Source organism: Ipomoea triloba, chromosome 6, assembly GCF_003576645.1.
Source record: "Ipomoea triloba cultivar NCNSP0323 chromosome 6, ASM357664v1".
NCBI lineage: Eukaryota > Viridiplantae > Streptophyta > Magnoliopsida > Solanales > Convolvulaceae > Ipomoea > Ipomoea triloba.
The window spans coordinates 8,715,693-8,734,708 of record NC_044921.1 but is presented as its reverse complement, the minus strand read 5'-3'; the positions used below and the strand labels follow the sequence as shown (position 1 = coordinate 8,734,708).

Below are 19,016 nucleotides of genomic sequence, written 5' to 3'. Positions count from 1 at the left end.
GATGTCAATTTCTTTTTTTCTTTTTCTTTTTTTTCCTATTTGCTCTATAATTCCAATTCTAAGGAGAGAGGGGGAGGAGAGATAGGAGTTTCAATTCCATGGATGGAGGAAATTACAATTCTTTCAACCAAATAATTACATACCATCTCAATACAAGGTGTTTGACATTTTCCACTTAATTTTTTTTTTAAATAAAATTACAATTTCTTTTCCCTTAATTTTCGTCTTTGCAAGTTGTAACGAAACGACATGTAGGGGTGAATATCGATCGATTACGTTAATAACCGACCGATAACCGAATAACCGATAACATTTTTTAAATCTCCATAATCGATCGAAACTGACTGAACATATACTTTTAACCGGCCAAAATCGATTCTCAATCGGTTATTTCGGTAACCGAATAACCGAACATTCCCAAGTAATATTACAAATAATAATAATAATAATAATATTATTATTATTATTATGATTATTATATATTACTTACTTTATATATACATATTAACAGTAACTAAATAAACTTTTATATACAGTAACTAAATAAACTTACTGAAAGTTTATTTAGTTACTTTTAATCTAAAAACATATCTAAAAACATAATAATAAGTGTGAACGAAGGTTATACCCTTCATTTATATCTGTTTTTTCCGTTAAGTTTTTTTTTGTACATTATGCTATAAAAGTTGTACTTTACAATATGTTAGACAAATATACCCCTACGGTTATAACTTCTATTATCTTTTCCATTATTGTTATCATGCATATACATCCACTATATATTTTCTTTTTTTTTTTCAATAATAATAATAATATATACACATTATATAAACCTAATGGGATAGTTCAAGTGGCAAGTGAGCTCTCTTTGTAGGGAGTAAGCTCTTGTGCCTCTCGGAGCCGGACCATTAGACAGACAGAGAAAGACCCCGTGAATTTAAAAAAAAAAAAAAAACACATTATATATTGTAGTTATATGTTAGTTATTTCCTAAAATATAAATTTATAAAAATATTTGACATTATTATTATTATTATTATTTACAATAATTTAAATACCTAAAATCTAAATAAATTTAAAATTTTAATATAAAATATTAATATTAGACACCTATTTTTTGCGCATAAGAAAAACTAGTACAATAATGCGTATATATAGTATATTATAACATATTATATTATATAAGATATATATATATATATATATATATATATATATATATATATATATATAATAGGATCAATTATTCAGTGACCGTGGTTATTACACCTACATAACTGATAAATAACCGAATAGCCGAATAACATAAATTTTTTTTTTGTCTTGTAACCGATAACTGAAATTATCGATTAGTTTGTTATCGGTTTCGATTTTATTAAATTTTTTGGTAATTATGTTCACCCCTAACCCATGTAATTATTTTGGTGTCTTTTGATAAATATGTCTAATCTAGGTATCTTATGGTAAATATAATACAATTGCCGTTTACCCCATCCCCTACTTGCTTCGATCTACATGGCCGCCATTCCTGCAACTCATCCTCCATAGCTTTCGCCTTCATATCCTCTGTCATATACACGCATATATGTATGCATTCTTACATTTCTTTTCCGTGAGTTTAAGATTTGTATAAATTTCTGAAATCCCCTTTTTGAAGTGGATGAATTATCTGTAGTATTGAATGGCTAAACCACCCCCATCTTTTTTCACCAACATATTCCTTCGTAAAAACCCTAGCCCCAACCCCACAATCCTGAATCGCAGTCTAAGCATTTTAGGAACTAATGCGGGTAGCGAAGGGTCTGTCTCATTGAATTCGGATCATGTTAGTGATAGTAAGCAGCATCGTTTTAGTGAGATATCAAAAGATGTTTCGAGAATAATACGTACACGGCCGAGATGGGAGCAGACTTTGTTATCCGAGTTCCCGAGTGTGAACTTTGCTGATCCTAATTTGTACTGTGAGGTTCTGAAGCGACAAAAGAATGTGATGGTGGCGCTTCGGTTTTATCGTTGGGTTAGTTCTCAGAATGGGTTCTTGCTTGACCCGGTTTCCTCTGATGTGATTTTTACTGGGCTTGTGAAAGCCAAGGCTGGAAGCCTGGCAAAAAGTTTTCTTGAGAGCACAAAGTATGCTCCAGAGCCTAGTAGTTTGGAGGGGTATATTGAGTGTCTTTGTGATAATGGGTTGATTGAGGAAGCCCTAATGGTTTTTGATGAATTGAAGGGAGTTGGGCACTGTCCATCACTGAATGCTTGGAATTCAGCCCTATCTGGTTTGGTAAAAGTCGGAAAAACTAATGCTGTTTGGAAACTGTATGAGGATATGATGGGTTGTGGAGTTGCAGGCGACGTGGATACAATTGGGTATTTAATCTACGCATTTTGTTTGGATAGGAATTATTCAAAAGGTTATGAGCTTCTGCAGCAATTGTTGGAAGGTGGGCATGTCCCTAGTAATATTGTGTTTAACAGATTGATTTATGAGTCTTGCAAGAACAATGAGTTCTTTAGAATGACAGCTCTTCTCTTTGCCATGATTGCCAAAAATTGTTCTCCAGATATATACACTTATCAAGAAGTTATTCATGGTGTCCGGGATTGCAAGAACAGAGACAAGCTTGAAGTTTTTCGAATTTTTGAATATATAAAGGACAGGGGATATGCTCCAGATAGGGTTATGTATTCTACGGTAGTTCACAGTCTTGCCAAGAGCAATATGTTGGGCAAAGCTCAAAAGGTATGGTCCGAGATGATAAAGAAGAGATTTGTTCCAGACGAGTATGCTTATAATGCGCTGATACACGGGTATTTTAAAACAGGTAATCTGAAGGAGGCAGAAAGGCTGCATAAGGAAATGCTTGAAAAAGGATTTGTTGATTCCACAGTAACCTTCAACATCTTGATTGGTGGGTATTGTGCAAATGGAATGTTTAAGAGAGCGTACAGATTGTTTGAACATATGGGAAGAAAAGGTGTTGTTCGTGATGCTATTACTTACAATTCCCTAATTCAGGGCTTTTGTGAGGGTGGAAATGCTTCTTATGGTCTAAAAATATTTTATGATCTTCTAGGGCATGGATTGCAGGCATCAACTACCTTGTACAAGGCATTAATTGAGAGGCTTTGTGAGGAAGGGCGTGTTGAGGAAGCAAAATGTTTTTTGAAGGATATGGTGGATCAAGGTCTGGAACCTGCAATATGTAATCACAATTCTATCATAGTTGGCTTGACAAAACAAGGAAAATTTTCCAAGGGGATAGAATGGCTGGGCACCATGATAAAGAGTAGGCTCAGACCACAAGGAAGGACTTTAGAGAGACTAATTTATTCCCTGTCTAGAGCAGATAAGTGGGATGATGCTTTACTCATTTTAACTTACATGCATAAATTGGGGTTGCAGCCATCGGGTACCTTGTACAATGTTTTAGTTAAGAAACTTTTTGAGGAAGGGCGTGTTGAGGAAGCAAAGCGGTTTTTAAAGGATATGGTGGATTGATGTCTGGATCCCAATTCTATCCTATCATAGTTGGCTTGACAAAGCAAGGAAATTTTTCCAAGGGAAGGGGTTGGCTACCACGAAAAAGGGTGGGCTCAAACCACAGGGTAGGACTTTGAGAGACTTTAGCGATTCGTTCATCATCATCTGCTTCAAAATGGGCTTTTTTTTTTCTTTTTTTTTTTTCTGCAAAAATGTGGGTTGTGCGTTTCTTGGCGTTTTGATGCTTGCACATTTGATATTCGCATTTCGATTGTGCACCCGTGACTGGCTTGAGTTCTTGTGAAATGTGCAGTTTTGTTCTTTTTTGTTCCGTTTCTTGGTGTGTTACTTGGGTTATCTGGAGAATACTGAGCTATTTGAGTTCTGATGAAATGGCAGTTTCATCATGGCTACCATCTTTCAATGACCGCAATTTGAGGATCCCAACACAGTTCTTTTTGTTCTGATATCTTGTGTTATGGAATAATTTGTAACTCTTAGAAATAACATAGTAAAGATGAAAGTTGTGGATATTTGTTTATTTTTGTGACTTAGTGTTGGCTTTTTAAGTTATAATCAAGCCATCTTTGCATTAATTTCTTTCACTGGATGATATGCTTGCTATTTCAAATTTTTTCAGTAGGGACTAGGTGAATATGGCACAGATTTTAGCTCCTTCTGCCCAATGGCAAATGAGGATAGCCAAGAGCTCAACCGAGGCTTCTCCAATGGCTTCAAAGGTGTGGGGCTCTGTTGTAATGAAACCAAATAAAAGACTTGCAGTAAAAAGCTCTGCTAAGTTCAGAGTGTTTGCGCTGCAGCCTGAGAACAGCACTGTGAACCGGATGGAACAGCTGCTAAATTTGGACGTTACTCCATACACTGATAAGATCATTGCTGAATACATATGGTACGTTCTCCGTTCCTTGCACAGCTTCTATTTTACTCGGGTGTTGAGCAACATAGAGTGTTTCATAGACAAATTGAAACATAAAAAATAAAAAGTTGTTTCTTGACCATTGCACTATGAGTGTTTTATGGTTTTAATATGAACATTTGCTATATGTTTGCTTCTAAGCCAATTGTTTGGTATACTAATTATTGTACGTCTTTAATGCTTTTATAGAGAATTACTGAACAAGCTGGAGTTGTTCTCTCACTTGATTGCATCCAAAGCCTATAGAGGTAGTTTAATTGCATTACGGTGAAATTCAACCCCCTCTCCCTTGACAAAAGTACAAAACTGTTAGGTGATTTTCATCCTTTTGCAATTTGAATTCACAGGGTAACTGGAATGGTGCTGGGTGCCACACCAATTACAGGTACATATAGATAGATACTTATGATATTTAGTAATAGTAATAGTAATTTATACATGTGGAGCCATTTGATATTAGGTCTGAAGATGTTATGAATTATTCCTACACTCAGTACCAAGAGTATGAGAGAGGAAGGGGGCTTTGAAGTTATCAAGAAAGCAATTCTGAATCTCTCGCTTCGCCATCTGTATCACATCAGCGCTTATGGAGAAGGAAATGAGAGAAGGTTGACGGGAAAGCATGAAACTGCCAGCATCAACACATTTTCTTGGGTATCTTGTCTCTAACATACTCTTGATGTTCTTTAGTATTAGGCTATTTGTTGGAAATTGAGAATTCTCTTTGCTTGTTTGTTGATTTGCTTGAATTGATGTGCAGGGAGTTGCTAACCGATACCGAGAAGAATGGCAAAGGTATGACTCTATAAATGATATGCAGAGAGTTGCTATAATGCACATGGCCAAACCACACTAAAAGATGGAATCCAATCAATTAGCTAGTCCAACCTATGGATAAAACATATGTTCTCTCTTATTTTTTTTCAATGTGGGACTCTTAACATCGAGGAACCGCATTCCATAAATGTTTTGTGAAATGACTTGTTGCCATTGTATGAAAGAGGGGCATTCATCGTTCGTTCTTCAGCAAACACTTGTATTGATACTGATAGTGGCGATGCTTTGTGCTATTCCTTTGCTTTCGTTTGATAGGCTATTTGGAGGATCGACGCCCTGCTTCAAACATGGATCCCTATGTGGTGAGTGGTGACCGTGTTACTTGCTGAACTACCCTACTGTGGCATCCTACACTCGAGGCCGAAAGCTCTTGCTGCCCAAAAACTGTCATTGAAGGTCTGAAAGGGGTTGAAGTGAATCATCAAGAGTAGATTGATTTTTATTATATTAGTGTAGGAACCTGGTGCTGCTCTTTTCTTTGATTCCTATAATTTGTGCAAATAAGGAACCTATTTACTCCTTAAAAACACACACTTGGCTGTGCTTACAAATGGTTGGTTCCTTTGCTGGAGTTTTATTGCATTATTAATACTCCGTAATAAAGAAGCCTATGATGCTTTTCTTTGTAATTTTACATCTATTCTTGGCCAAGAATGACAATATTTTTACTTTTCAGTTTAGAATCTTTAGCTTGACCAATAAGGCTGTATGTAAATGTAAGGGCCCAACGGGGAAATTTACAAATATGAAGATACGTTATAGTAATTAGTAAGCAATAGCGGAACTAAAAATGTATAATAATGAATAATCTAACATCATATTTTTATTTTTCTATTATCTTAAATGTTTAATGTAGTTACATTTTTTATTTTTCTATTATCTTAAATGTTTAATGTAGTTACATATTTTCTAATACTATTATCTTAAATGTTTAATGTAGTTACATATTTTCTAATAAATAATAATACACAATTTTAGAGTTTGAAATCAAGAAATTTATATTTTGAAAGCAGTAAGGATTTAATAAATATACAATCTCTAATAGGCATAATTGAAAAAATCGCTATCCTCGGGTGCCCGGGGTGCCTAGACGACAATTAATCGGTGCCTAAGAGTGTCCGTGTATTTTTTTATTTTATTTTTTATTTTTAAAAATTTGTTTAAATTTTTTAAGACTAATAATTATAAAATACTTAATAGTTAATACTAGAATATTAAATATTAACCAACGGTGCCTAAGAGTGTCCGTGTATTTTTTTATTTTATTTTTTATTTTTAAAAATTTGTTTAAATTTTTTAAGATAATAATTATAAAATACTTAATAGTTAATACTAGAATATTAAATATTAACCAAAAAATATAAGAGTTCAAAGAATTTAGGGTTATTTTGTTCAAAATAATGTTGTTTTGAATGAAATAACATATTTAAAAATAAAAAAGAACAATAGCTAATCGGCCTAGTCGGCGCTTAAGAGACCTAGGCAGTCAGTGCTTAAGTGGCCTAGACCACCAATTATAGTAGGGATGTCAATCGGGCTAGCCCGCTCGGTTTCGGACTAGCCCTGTCGGGTTGTTGGGTTAATCGGTTCGGGCTAATCAGTTATTTTATTACTTTATTTTCGGGTTCGGTTTGACCCTAACCCTAAAATATCATTTTTGCCCGGCACACATATAAATAATCTCATTATCCCATTTGAGAGCCATAGTAGGCCATTTTCCCCTTCCCCTTTGCTCTAAAAAGAGAAATTCTTGGTAGGTTAGGATTAGTTTGGGTTTTATTTTGTAACAAGAAGAGGGGGATGCAAGATTTGAGTTTCAACTATAAGATCGAGGGGAAAGTAATAATTATAAATTTTTTCTTTTTTTCCTTATATTTACCATTATATAATCTTGTATATATTTTGTGTAATGAATATGTTTGTTCTTAATATATATTTATATTTGGATTATGGATTTTGTTTATTTGTCTAGTTTGGTGTTTGTTTCTTAATATATTATTGTTGTGTGTAAGATATATTATTGATGTGTGTAATTTTTTGCCAAACACCATGCATATATATTTGTTATGTTGTATTTCAGCAGAAATTGTGTATAACGAAAACACTATTGCCATACACCTACAACGTGTTTGGTTCATGGAATAGGTCGGGAATAAAATACCATTCCCGGGAATGACCTATTCCCTTTGAAGGGGGAATAGTCATTCCTAGAGACCCCCCTGGTATTAGCTATTCCCAAGGATTTGGGAATAGCCTTTATACTAAAATACCGAAAATACCCTTGTGTGTGTGTGTGTGTGTGTATATATATATATATATAATTAAATATATGCATTTATATAATACATTATATTCATTAAAGTTTATACATAAGTTCATTAATAATAATAATAATAATAATAATTATAATAATAATACATTTTTTATAAGGGTATTTATGTCTTTTAAACACATTCCATTTCTATTCCTTGAACTAATCAAACACTGAAATTGCATTCCTAAAGTCTATTCCTTCCGCTAACCAAACAATAGAATACAATTCCTATTCTATTCCCGTCCTATTCTATTCCCTATGGAATACTATTCCTATTCCCTTAAAATTCATTCCGTGAACCAAACATGCTGCTATAGATTTGTGCACTATATATGGGAGTACGTAGAAATTGAGGACATCTTAACTAGCCTTAGGCTTTTATACTATGGGATTAAGTAAGAATTTATGGATTAATCTTTGGATTGCTTTATTGTAACCTTCACAACTTATAGGAATAACTTGCGAGTGGATAGGGTGAACTGCATAAGTTTTTCGTGGGATAGCTTTGCTTGTAAACTATGAGAGTAGTGAATCTTGTAGGTTAGTACACTACAGCAGATCACGAAAGTGACATAGGGACTTTAGTCTAATTTCTTCATTCGCGATGGATAAAACTGCATTTATACCTTAGTTTAATTAGCTCAAGATAGTCATTAGACTGATCGATGTCGTTTATCTTCGTTGCATCTTCAATATCTCTCTTCATTTATTGCATTTAGTTATTATTTATTTAGTCTCTTTTTTTTTTTTTTTGAAAGGATTTATTTAGTCTCTTTACTTCCACCTCATTACAATTGAACTAGCTTCACATAAAAGAATCAATCCAACTTAGTGCTTAGCACCTAATTCCCTAAATTCACCAAAAAAAAAAAAAAAAAACACTCATTCCCTATGCATCGACACCCAGAATACTCTTAGGGAGTGTTTGGTTCGCACAAGGGAATCGGAATCGGAATGGGAATCAAATACTTGTAATGTTAATGGGTTATGGTGAAAGTATTTTACATGTTTAGTAGTAGGGTGGAATTTGAATGATTACCAATATTGATGTTTGGTTATGTATGAGTGTATGACCTTATAATAGGAATAAAAGTTCTAAAAATACAAAAATTAAAATTTAAGACCATTGATCCTAATATAATGAAATCCAAAGCACCAATAAGAACAAAAAAATCAAAACAAAAATCTAAAAACATTAATCCAAACTTAAAAATCATATTACCAATAAGATGGAATGATACCCGTTTTTACTTAGGGAATGGGGTTTTTAATTGAAGGGGTAATGAAATCTCATAGTTGTGTTTAAAAATGTTGTCAACCAAACACTAACTATGATTTTGATTCACATTCCTTGTGTGTAAACCCATGAACCAAACACACCCTTAGTGTTTATAAATTTTTTATTTTTTTTTTAAAATAGTGTGTTTATTTATTGGTCAAATTGACTCTTCGTTCTTTACTTTTTTTTTTTTTCTTTAATTTAACATTTTAATTTTTTAATAATATTTTAATTCAATTTCTTTGTACTTAATAATTTTTTTATGTAATTTTTAAATATATAAATGTTATTTACTAAAGTACTAAACTAGCATATAAGAAATTAAATTGTAAATAACTTGATAATCAAATTTAACACATACAATCAGACAAAAGCTAAGTAATTTCTAGAGACAGTGGTTTGTTTCAAAGAAATTATGTCGGGCTTGCAAGAAAACAAAATATAGGGGCCATTTACAAAAATCCATAAAATTAAACTAAAGGAACATCCATAATAACCTAAACGTAGAATCAGAAGAAGATACGTTTGATACGGTGGTGAAGAATTAATATGCAAAATGAAGGAAGGAAGATTGAGTTGGAATTGATTGAATGATTAATCATCCAGTGTTAATGTGGACGCCAATGGCGATAAGGAAGATAGTGATAAAGCCAAAGAAGAGAATAGTGTGTACGAATATGGATATTCCGCTGGTCTGTAGGTTGCAAAAATCAACGGGCCGCCGGTTACCGGGAAGCTGAAACAGAAGCCCCGGCGTTAACAGCACGAACAGCACCACCCCTATTACCACCGCTCCCCAATCGCCCGACCCCATTTCTTTCTTTCTTTCTTTCTTTTTAATTAATCTCCCACCGCCCATGTTAATACCCCTTCAAACTAATTTATAGAGGCATCCATACATTGGAGTTTTCACCTATTATATATATTATTATTATTATTATATGTGCACACTCCATTCCATTATGACATGAAAGCCGGCGGTACACATAGCATCAAGACGGCAGCCGCCAAGCTCTCATATAGTCCAAACACTCGTATTAAAATTTACTTTGTATTCATTTAATTTGTGAAATGAAAATCATTGTATTCATCCGTAATCTTATATATAATCTACCAATATATATACATATGTGACACATTTATAAAATACAAAAATATAATTATACGGGGTTACGCCCTTTCTAACCTATTACCTATTGTTATACTAAGAACCAGGATTTATTGGACTTTGATCTAAAAATATACTTGCATCAGTTAAGAGTTTGTGTGTATAAATAAATTGAAGATACATAAAATATTAACTACAAACACATATATTATATGTCTGTAATTAAGATATTATGTATTGTATTTATCATGTTATGTGTCTATAAATTGTTAATTGCAAGTACGAAATATATTAACTGCAAACACATAATCTGAATCTTATTTGACCCAAATTCAAAATGCAACGTGGATCATGCTTCATGGTATAATTTCCCTTATCTAACTCATTCTCCTTATCCTCGATCTCCACCTTTTCAATCCCTTTATCTTTTTGTTTAGGCTTTTAATCAATTGTTTTGGTAAGCAACACCAGTTAGCTTTGCTTTCTACATGAATCATTGTTTAATTTACCCCCACCCCCTCTCACCTCCCCCAACAAGCCTAAAGCTAAAGCACCCAAAACGCAGCATGTTCCAATATATATAAAGCTACCCTAGCTGATTATGACGACTTCTTGTTCCAATTGAATAAATTAAGGTAAGAATTTTGTGAAAAAAAATTATGAAATAATGTTTCTTAAATGAAAATATCTAATCCTTGTTTCCCGTACATATTATAATTAATTATAAATTTTGAGTTTGTAAAAATTGTTCATTTAGTTAAATAAGATATATTAAAACAATATTTTACCTAAAAAGAAAAAGATGAAGAAATATAAAGCAATGTTTCAATAATTTGCAAAAGCATGTACATCTATTTCCATCAGATTAAGATAAAAAGCAAATCCCACTAATAACCCAAAACTGCAGTCCCCAGTCCCCTCCCATTCATCTCCTTCTTCACTAAGTAAATTATATCATTGTCTATGTGTGTATATATATAATAGCATATTAGGTTGCTTGAAGCCATAACTATATATCACATGCACACAGATCATAGCTTGAATATATGTTGTTAGCATAGATAGATCAGACCAGATCAGAGAAGAGATGATGAACGTTGATTGGGGACCCGTGGTGGTGGCAGTGGGGATGTTCATCCTATTATCACCGGGGTTGCTGTTCCAAATACCTGCCAGGACAAGGTGTATAGAATTTGGAAACATGTACACCAGTGGGGTCTCCATCCTAATTCATGCCATCTTATACTTCTGTATATACACCATCGTCATGGTCGCCATCGGTGTTCACATACGCTCCGGTTGATCTATATTTATATATTATTCCACCACCGGCCATATGGCCCTTTGCTTTCTAGCTTGGAATCCAGGTATGTATGTTCCTGTAAATAAATCAAAAGCAAACAACAATTCCAAACACCTTTTACAGTTACTACTTCCTTTCACAGATTAGTCCACAAGTAGTTATATTGCACAAAGAAAGTGTAATGATGAATTCATGTGCCATCATATCCATCAAAGGAATAATGTAATAATTCTGTCTATTAAGCTTGTGTGCCAATGATTAACATCTTATGAACATTTGGCAAAATACCCATGTTGTATGAAGGAAGAAGAAAGCATGAGGTGTATACCAAACGGGAAACAATTCCATATAAAAGAGAAAACCAGCCTTTCCATTTCTTAAGCATGCCAAAGTAATAAGATACAGCCAAATTGTTTCCATCAAATTCAACAGTCTGTTTTAGTCAAAATTGAATAAGCAAACAAGCAAAACAAACATATTGAAACAAGTATCTTCTGAATTCTAGAAGAATCTGAACTTCCATATTGTTGTTCAGTTTTTTGACATTTCAGCCAACACAAACCAAGACACAATTTCCACCCTTCATGCATAGTTCAAGCGGAATATGTCATTGAACACATAGAAACTTCCTTGGGGTGTCGGCATCAAATGGAACATCTGTAAGCCAAAACAAAAGAGTCAGTTTGAATACAGAGATCTTCTAAAAAAATCACACCATCATATAAACCACGTTGAAAGATGACTGAAAGGCATGATTACAGCTCAAAGTTTATTGGCAGCCCAAAAATTCAAAAAAAAAAAAAAAAAGGAGTGCTTAACAAGACTTTGTAAATGAAATAATGCCATCATATAATCCTTGGCATTGACAGGATCTGTCTGTAATCAAATAAAATGTCCCATAACCTTTGAATAAAAACATCTGTAAACAAGAACAGTGCAGTATGGTTTTTATAAACAAAAAGGAGACATCTGTAAACATATTCCAGGCTAAAGGGTCAAAGGGGAAATCATCATCTCACTAATATTATCAATTTCTAATTCTTTTTTCAGCAAGTAATTTCGACCACTTGCTCACAGGTAACTCTGTTTCAGAACACCATGGTACATTTGAGGTAGGAATCAGAGAATGAATGCCACCCCTTATGCCTCCCTTAACAAGAAGACTTCATAGATAACTGCAAGCTTACACTAGTTTTGAATCAAATTCCAATTCAAATGTTCCCGGCATGGCAAGGACAGATCAATTGCATTTCCACTCCCTTCCAACCTCAAAACTCAAAACCAAAGCGTTTTTTTAATAAAAATGAGCAAATATTCATAGGATGTAGCACACATTGAAACGATCTATTTTTTAAATCCTTCCCAAAGTCCTAGAAATACCTAAAATGTACTTCAGAATCATCCAACAAAATCAAATTTCAGGGTAAAACATGAGTTTAGAATTAGGAGAGATCAATTAACTTCAAAATTGGCAACTAAAAACGTTGCCCTAGTGTTTAGGGAGATATTTTTATCAGTAACTGATCTACAATTTCATAAAAATGGAGGCATCCAAATAAAGATTTGATTGTCCCTCAATGTATCCAAAATTCAACAATAATCCAAAATCACGATAAAACACAGAGACAGTTTGAAATCAATTGCATAACACAATCAAGCCGAAGAGGACTGGAAATAGATACCTGACTGAACTTGAGGGCGTGCTGTTCGCCGGCTAGTTGGAGATTGCCGCTGACAAAGACGAGCATGCCGCCGGCGGGTCCAGATGGCTGGCAATCGACGGTGGTGATCTGGTGCTTGCACTGCTGAAAGGGGAGACTGGTTAGCTTGGCGACGATGTTCTGAGAGCCCTGGATCTTCTGGCCCTCGAAAGTCAACATGGAGCCGTCCTGGTAGAGGTTTGCAAGGCCAGCGCGATTGGCATCGAAGGTGGAGTAGTAGTGCTCGACGAATGCCTTGGCTACGGCGTCAGGATCCATTTCTCCGATTTCGATCTCTTATCTCTCTCTCTATCTCTCTCTCCTCTGCAAGTCAAACAATACGCTTAAGCCGGCTCCCCCTTTATCACTCAGCGTTAGCTGCAACATTACGCTAAGCCTAGCCCGCGACTCAGTGATAAACCCTAAGGCCTTGTTTGGTTCAGGTATGTTTTGTTGAAAACCTAATACTCTTTTGTCTTGATCTCATTAATGTAAGTTTATTGGAGTTATTATCTATACTAGTATTTTCGCATGTATGGATTTGTTATAATATTTTAAGAATATTTGGATCGATATACAATTATATAAATTATAACATCAAATATTATATAGCGCAATTGATGAAATTTGTTGGACCGATTATGTTTTCTGATGTTTTCCTTACTTAAATTAAAGCAAATAATTGTCCAATTACCCGTGCGATGCACATATAAATTTTTATTATATATATTTAGATAATAAAAATAAAGATAAAATTATAAAAAAAAAATTATATTGAACATCTACGTTTATTTGATTATAAGATTAGTGCAAAAGTATTACTCAATTAATTGATAATATATGACTTGTTTGTCTACAATTATCTTAAAAAGATCAATATGTAATATGACTTATGTAATTATATTATTACTAAAATAAACATGGAAAAATTAGAAATAATTTAATTATAATTATAATTATTATAAAAATAAATTCAACGATCAATATTTAATTTAATTATCATAATAATTATTAAACAATTATTAATAGTCAATTACACTAATATATGTGAAATTATATTTTTATAACTTAAAGTATATTCATGTTCACTGTATCGCATTTAGTTTTTTCTTCCTCCTCGATAGTTGAATGAATTAATTGTAATTATTATAAATAATCTAACAATACATGTTTAATTAATTTTTTTTAAGTTTAAATAATTTAAAGTTTTCAAAAGGAAAGTGTAATTAACTTTCTTAAAAGTTTTTTAAAAATAATTTTTTAGTCAATTAGTAATGTCCTTTTCCTTTCCAATTTGCCTAATTTCCATTTCTTTTTTCGTTAGAATATTTTTATATTTTCAATCAATTAGTAAAATCAGTTTTCTTTTCCATTTTATCTTTACTATTATTTGGGCGGAAATTTCACAAAGGATTATTTTATATTTATTAATAGTAGTATAGATATAGAAGTATAGATAAGTATTTGAATTATTATTATTGATGTAAATAATAATTAATAAATTATTTTTTCTTATAAAATTAGGCCGAATTTGTTTTCATTATTCTCACAATTATAATGGTTTAATTATTGTCATAATTTGGTAAATAAAAATTTGTTACCAATTAAACTTTATTAATTTTTTTACCAATTAATTAATAATATTAGTTTGTGCAGTATAGAACACATCCAGTATAGAACAAAATTTTAAGAAGAATTTACCAATTAGCTGATTGCTATCTACTCCTTTGGGAGCCTTTAACGATCCAAAAACTTTAAATTTGAACATGTGTTTGTAAATGGATGCAAGTTCCCTAAGGAAGATCATGAAATTTAAAAAAACCAAGCAAAAAGCTGAAAAAAACTCAAAAAAAAAAAAGGCAGCATACTAACAACATAAAAAATGCATAACAATAAATACAAAATAAAGCAATATGACCAAGACCATGATTTTATTCGTATTAAATAAAAGAATACAAAATTGAGCAATATTAAATAAAACAATATCTTGACCACAACAACAGAATTTGCAGATTTGAAGGTGGAGAGGTTTGGAATAATTGCACTGCGTTTTGCGTTTCTCTTTTAAAGTTCACAATATAGGATTAGGGATTTATATAAGGTTGTATCTTATTACAATAGAATTGTAGTATGATAGGAATTGTAATGTAGAATTGTGATACAATAGGAATTGTAATGTAGAATTGTACAACGAATATGAAAATAGGAAATAATCGCATCCTAAATATTGTATGACTGTTTTGGGTGTAAGCTTAAAGTGAGGATTTAGTTTTTATATATAGTAGTCTTATTATGATAGAATAGTATGATAGGAATTGTAATGTAGAATTGTACAACGAATAGGAAAATATGAAATAATCGCATCCTAAATATTGTAGGACTGTTTTGGGCGGGAAGCTAAAAGTGAGGATTTAGTTTTTATATATAGTAGTCTTATTACGATAGAATTGTAGTATGATAGGAATTGTAATGTAGAATTGTACAGCGAATAGGAAAATAGTAAACAATCGCATCCTAAATATTGTAAGACTCTTTTGGGCGGGAAGCTTAAAGTGAGCATTTTGTTTTTATATATAGTATAGATTAGTAAATTACATGTGGGATGTACTGATAAATTTTTTTATATTATATACTAGTATTTTTACTCGTGCGTTGTACAGAATGGATTTGTTATAATATTTTAAGAATATTTGAATCGATATACAATTATATAAATTATAACATCGAATATTATATAGTGCAATTGATGAAATTGGTTTGATTGATTATGTTTTTTGATGTTTTCCTTGTTTGAATTAGAGCAAATAATTGTACAATTACTCGTGCGATGCATGGATAAATTTTTTATTATATATTTATATAATAAAATTAAAGATAAAATTATTAACAAAAATCTAATATTAAACGTGTACATTTATTTGATTATAAAATTAGTGTAAAAGTATCACTCAATTAATTGAATAATATATGACTTATTTGTCTACAATTATCTTAAAAAGATTGGTATGTAATACTTCGTATGACTTATGTAATTATATTATTACTAAAATAAATATGGAAAAAATAAAAAAATAATTTAATTTTAATTATTATAAAAATAAATACAACGACGAATGTTTAGCTTAATTACCACAATAATTATTAGGCAATTACACAAATATATGTGTAATTATTCTTTTATACCTTAAATATATTCATTTTCACCATATCATATTTAGTTTTTTCTTCATCCTCCATATCTGAATGAATTAATTGTAATTATTATAAAAAATCTAACAACCAATGTTTAATTGTAAATATACTAATATCTATTTAATTATTAGCTTAATTAACGTAATAATTATTATTCAATTATGCTAATATTTGTGTAATTAATTTCTTAATCTACTATATATATATACATATACTAATAAGAGCCAAAGAGAGTTAGGCCTAAAATGGGTAGAAAAAATGGCGGTCAAATTATTTAATCAAATAAATGGTTCAGATGAATTATTTAATCAAATAGATGGTTAAGATAATTTAGATTAATATTATTAATAGAGATTACCTAATTTAACCTTACTTTTATGATTATCCGTTAAGTTTTACGTTAAATATTCTGTTCTCCGTTAATATTACGTTAACTTTTAACTTACCCATTAATTTCTATAAGAAAGGTCTTAGGTTCGAACCTCATCTCAATCAAATTTGACATAATTAAGTTTCTCACTCTATTTTACTCTTATTAAATTAAATAAATTAGTAGCTACAACAAAAAATGATACATATGTATTTCTTTAATTTAGAATTATGTGTCTACAATACCTTTATTTGAAAATATTATTCATTATCAAAAAATAAATTAAATAAGAGAAATAATTTCATTAGTTATATTGTCTTTATTTTCTCTCATGCAAAGATTCTTTACATTCAAATTTATCAATTGATATTCATTACATTGACCATTATCTTATTTTTTACAATATCTTGTAATTAAATATCAAAGTTATAATACAAAATAATGTTATATATTTATTTACCAATAATTTTATTAATACCAAGAAAAAAATTTGAAGCTAATTATATTAACTACTTGGGGATTGGTTGGCAAAGAGAATACTCAAATAATAACCAAACAAATTGAAGTGGGATCACTCTGATCTATTTTATTCTTATTGAATTAAACAAATTAGTAGTTACAACAAAAAATGATACATGTCGATTTTTTTAATTTAGAATTATGTGTCTACAATGCCTTTATTTTAAAAAATATTCATTATCAATAAATTAAATAAGAAAAAATAATTTCATTAGTTATATTGTCTTTATTTTCTCTAATGCAAAGATTTTGTACATTCAAATTTATCAATTGATATTCATTACATTGTTCATTATGTTCTTTTTACACTATCTTGTAATTAAATATCAAAGTTATAATACAAAATAATGTTATATATTTATTTACCAAGTATTTTATTAATACCATGAAAAAAATAAAAAAGAATAGTTTGAAACCAATCATATTAACTACTTGAGGATTTGTTGACAATGAAAGTACTCAAATAACCCACACTAGTACAGAATTGACTTTTCGCCACTATTGTAAATGGCTTTTCGCTACTGTTGTGTTGTAGCGAATGGGACAGTCACTAATTGTCCTTGACTTTTCGCTACCGTTATGGAACGGTAGCGAAAAGTCTGGTCATCCGCTACCGTTTCTAGCTAGGAATGGTAGTGGATGAGTTTTTATTTTTTTATTTTTTAAAAAAAAAATTAATCATCCGCTACCGTTCCTAGCAAGGAACGGTAGCAGATGTGTTTATTTATTTTTAAAAAATGTGTATCCGCTACTGTTCTAGCTTAGGAACAGTAGCGAATACCCCTTTTTTTAAAAAAAAATAATTAATTAATTAATTTATTAATGTAAGAATGAAAGTTGTTTTTCTTATGCAAACAATGAAAGAAACAAAATAACAAAATAACACAAAATAGCTAGGTTCTCCTCCTTTTTCTGTGTCTTTATAAGCTTCCACAGGAGTTTCCTTATCACTTGCTTCTTCATGGATCTGTAAGGGAGAAAAACAACCCAAAACGAAAACACATTTAAAACATAACATGCGGAAAACCCTGTTGACTTATCCATCTGCACCTTACACTTCATTCCTATAACAAAAGTATTCAAATACACTTACTACATGCTATATCCCTTATTACACCTGCTGGAATAAATTTATGGACTGTATGCTTAGATAATAAAATTAATGAGGCTACATTCAGAAACAATTTGAAATTAAATATTTTCTTGTTTTATTTTTTTTTTCAACTAAAGAAAGTAGAAGGTCATACTTGTGTTGTAGCTCATTCCTCGTCTCAATCAAGTATATATATATTTTATATATATACGTACTACACTACTCACTACTCAGCATATATATATTATATATATAAGTACTACACATCCTACACTAGTACACTACTGCAGATTATATATATTATAGAGTTAATTCCAGCAATGGTCCTCCGACTATGTTAATTTTCTAAAATTAGTTCATGACTTTTAATTTGGACAATTTAGGTCCCTTGACTTTCAAATTCTTTCCAATGTTGGTCCTTTCGTCAAATTTTGGTTAAGTTGAGGTCAAATGAAGTGGTAAAATTATTCGTTCACATGTTTAGTGAATTATTACTCGTATTCCTCTTGTCTTATACGTTGTATATATGAATATAATCTCAGTCGAAGTCTTAATTGAAGCCATATAATCTCAATCAAAGTCTTTGACTGAGATTATATACATATATATAGTATATAGGATACGATAAATACGAGTAATACTACACTATATAGGTGAACATGCAATTTTACCCCTTCATTTGACCTCAACTTAACCAAAATTTGACGAAAGGACCAACATTGGAAAGAATTTGAAAGTCAAGGGACATAAATTGTCCAAATTAAAAGTTGGGGACTAATTTTGGAAAATCAACATAGTCGGAGGACCATCGCTGGAATTAACTATATATATATATATATATATATATATATATATATATATATATATATATACACTACTACTA

The 19,016-nt window shown here is 31.3% G+C and overlaps 3 protein-coding genes across 5 annotated transcripts; 2 read left to right on the top strand and 1 right to left on the bottom strand.

Annotated features, from left to right (window-relative positions):
• Positions 1 to 1,493: 1,493 nt before the first annotated feature.
• LOC116022685 (pentatricopeptide repeat-containing protein At5g18950-like) lies at positions 1,494 to 5,054 on the top strand. Of its 3 annotated transcripts, XM_031263506.1 has the most exons (5): positions 1,494 to 3,606; positions 4,122 to 4,391; positions 4,610 to 4,666; positions 4,766 to 4,803; positions 4,913 to 5,009. In XM_031263506.1, exon 1 carries the CDS (start codon positions 1,682 to 1,684, stop codon positions 3,497 to 3,499), a length of 1,818 nt encoding a protein of 605 aa, XP_031119366.1. In that variant the 5' UTR covers positions 1,494 to 1,681; the 3' UTR covers positions 3,500 to 3,606; positions 4,122 to 4,391; positions 4,610 to 4,666; positions 4,766 to 4,803; positions 4,913 to 5,009. The 3 variants fall into 3 exon arrangements, with proteins under 3 accessions (XP_031119366.1, XP_031119367.1, XP_031119365.1); XM_031263507.1 differs by having other exon boundaries at positions 1,494 to 4,391; positions 4,879 to 5,054; XM_031263505.1 differs by having other exon boundaries at positions 1,494 to 4,391.
• LOC116023438 (glutamine synthetase, chloroplastic-like) lies at positions 4,138 to 5,584 on the top strand. The gene is made up of 6 exons (XM_031264440.1): positions 4,138 to 4,391; positions 4,560 to 4,584; positions 4,766 to 4,803; positions 4,913 to 5,026; positions 5,179 to 5,213; positions 5,511 to 5,584. The coding sequence occupies exons 1-6, from the start codon at positions 4,138 to 4,140 to the stop codon at positions 5,582 to 5,584; spliced, it is 540 nt and encodes a 179-aa protein (XP_031120300.1).
• Positions 5,585 to 11,606: 6,022 nt separating this feature from the next.
• Positions 11,607 to 13,331, bottom strand: LOC116023045 (nuclear transport factor 2B). Its single transcript, XM_031263992.1, has 2 exons — positions 12,942 to 13,331; positions 11,607 to 11,916 (listed from the first exon to the last, which is right to left on the bottom strand). Exons 1-2 carry the CDS (start codon positions 13,236 to 13,238, stop codon positions 11,842 to 11,844), a joined length of 372 nt encoding a protein of 123 aa, XP_031119852.1. The 5' UTR covers positions 13,239 to 13,331; the 3' UTR covers positions 11,607 to 11,841.
• Positions 13,332 to 19,016: the final 5,685 nt, after the last annotated feature.

What these genes read in the sequence shown, in the direction of transcription:
- LOC116022685 (XM_031263507.1), top strand. Translation starts at nt 1,682, where the DNA reads ATGGCTAAACCACCCCCATCTTTTTTCACCAACATATTCCTTCGTAAA.
- LOC116023438 (XM_031264440.1), top strand. Translation starts at nt 4,138, where the DNA reads ATGGCACAGATTTTAGCTCCTTCTGCCCAATGGCAAATGAGGATAGCC. An exon ending in GGGTGCCACACCAATTACAG is followed by an intron (nt 4,804 to 4,912) that starts GTACATATAGAT and finishes TCCTACACTCAG; the next exon opens with TACCAAGAGTATGAGAGAGG. An exon ending in TACCGAGAAGAATGGCAAAG is followed by an intron (nt 5,214 to 5,510) that starts GTATGACTCTAT and finishes TTCGTTTGATAG; the next exon opens with GCTATTTGGAGGATCGACGC.
- LOC116023045 (XM_031263992.1), bottom strand. Translation starts at nt 13,238, where the DNA reads ATGGATCCTGACGCCGTAGCCAAGGCATTCGTCGAGCACTACTACTCC. An exon ending in ACGCCCTCAAGTTCAGTCAG is followed by an intron (nt 11,917 to 12,941) that starts GTATCTATTTCC and finishes TTTGGCTTACAG; the next exon opens with ATGTTCCATTTGATGCCGAC.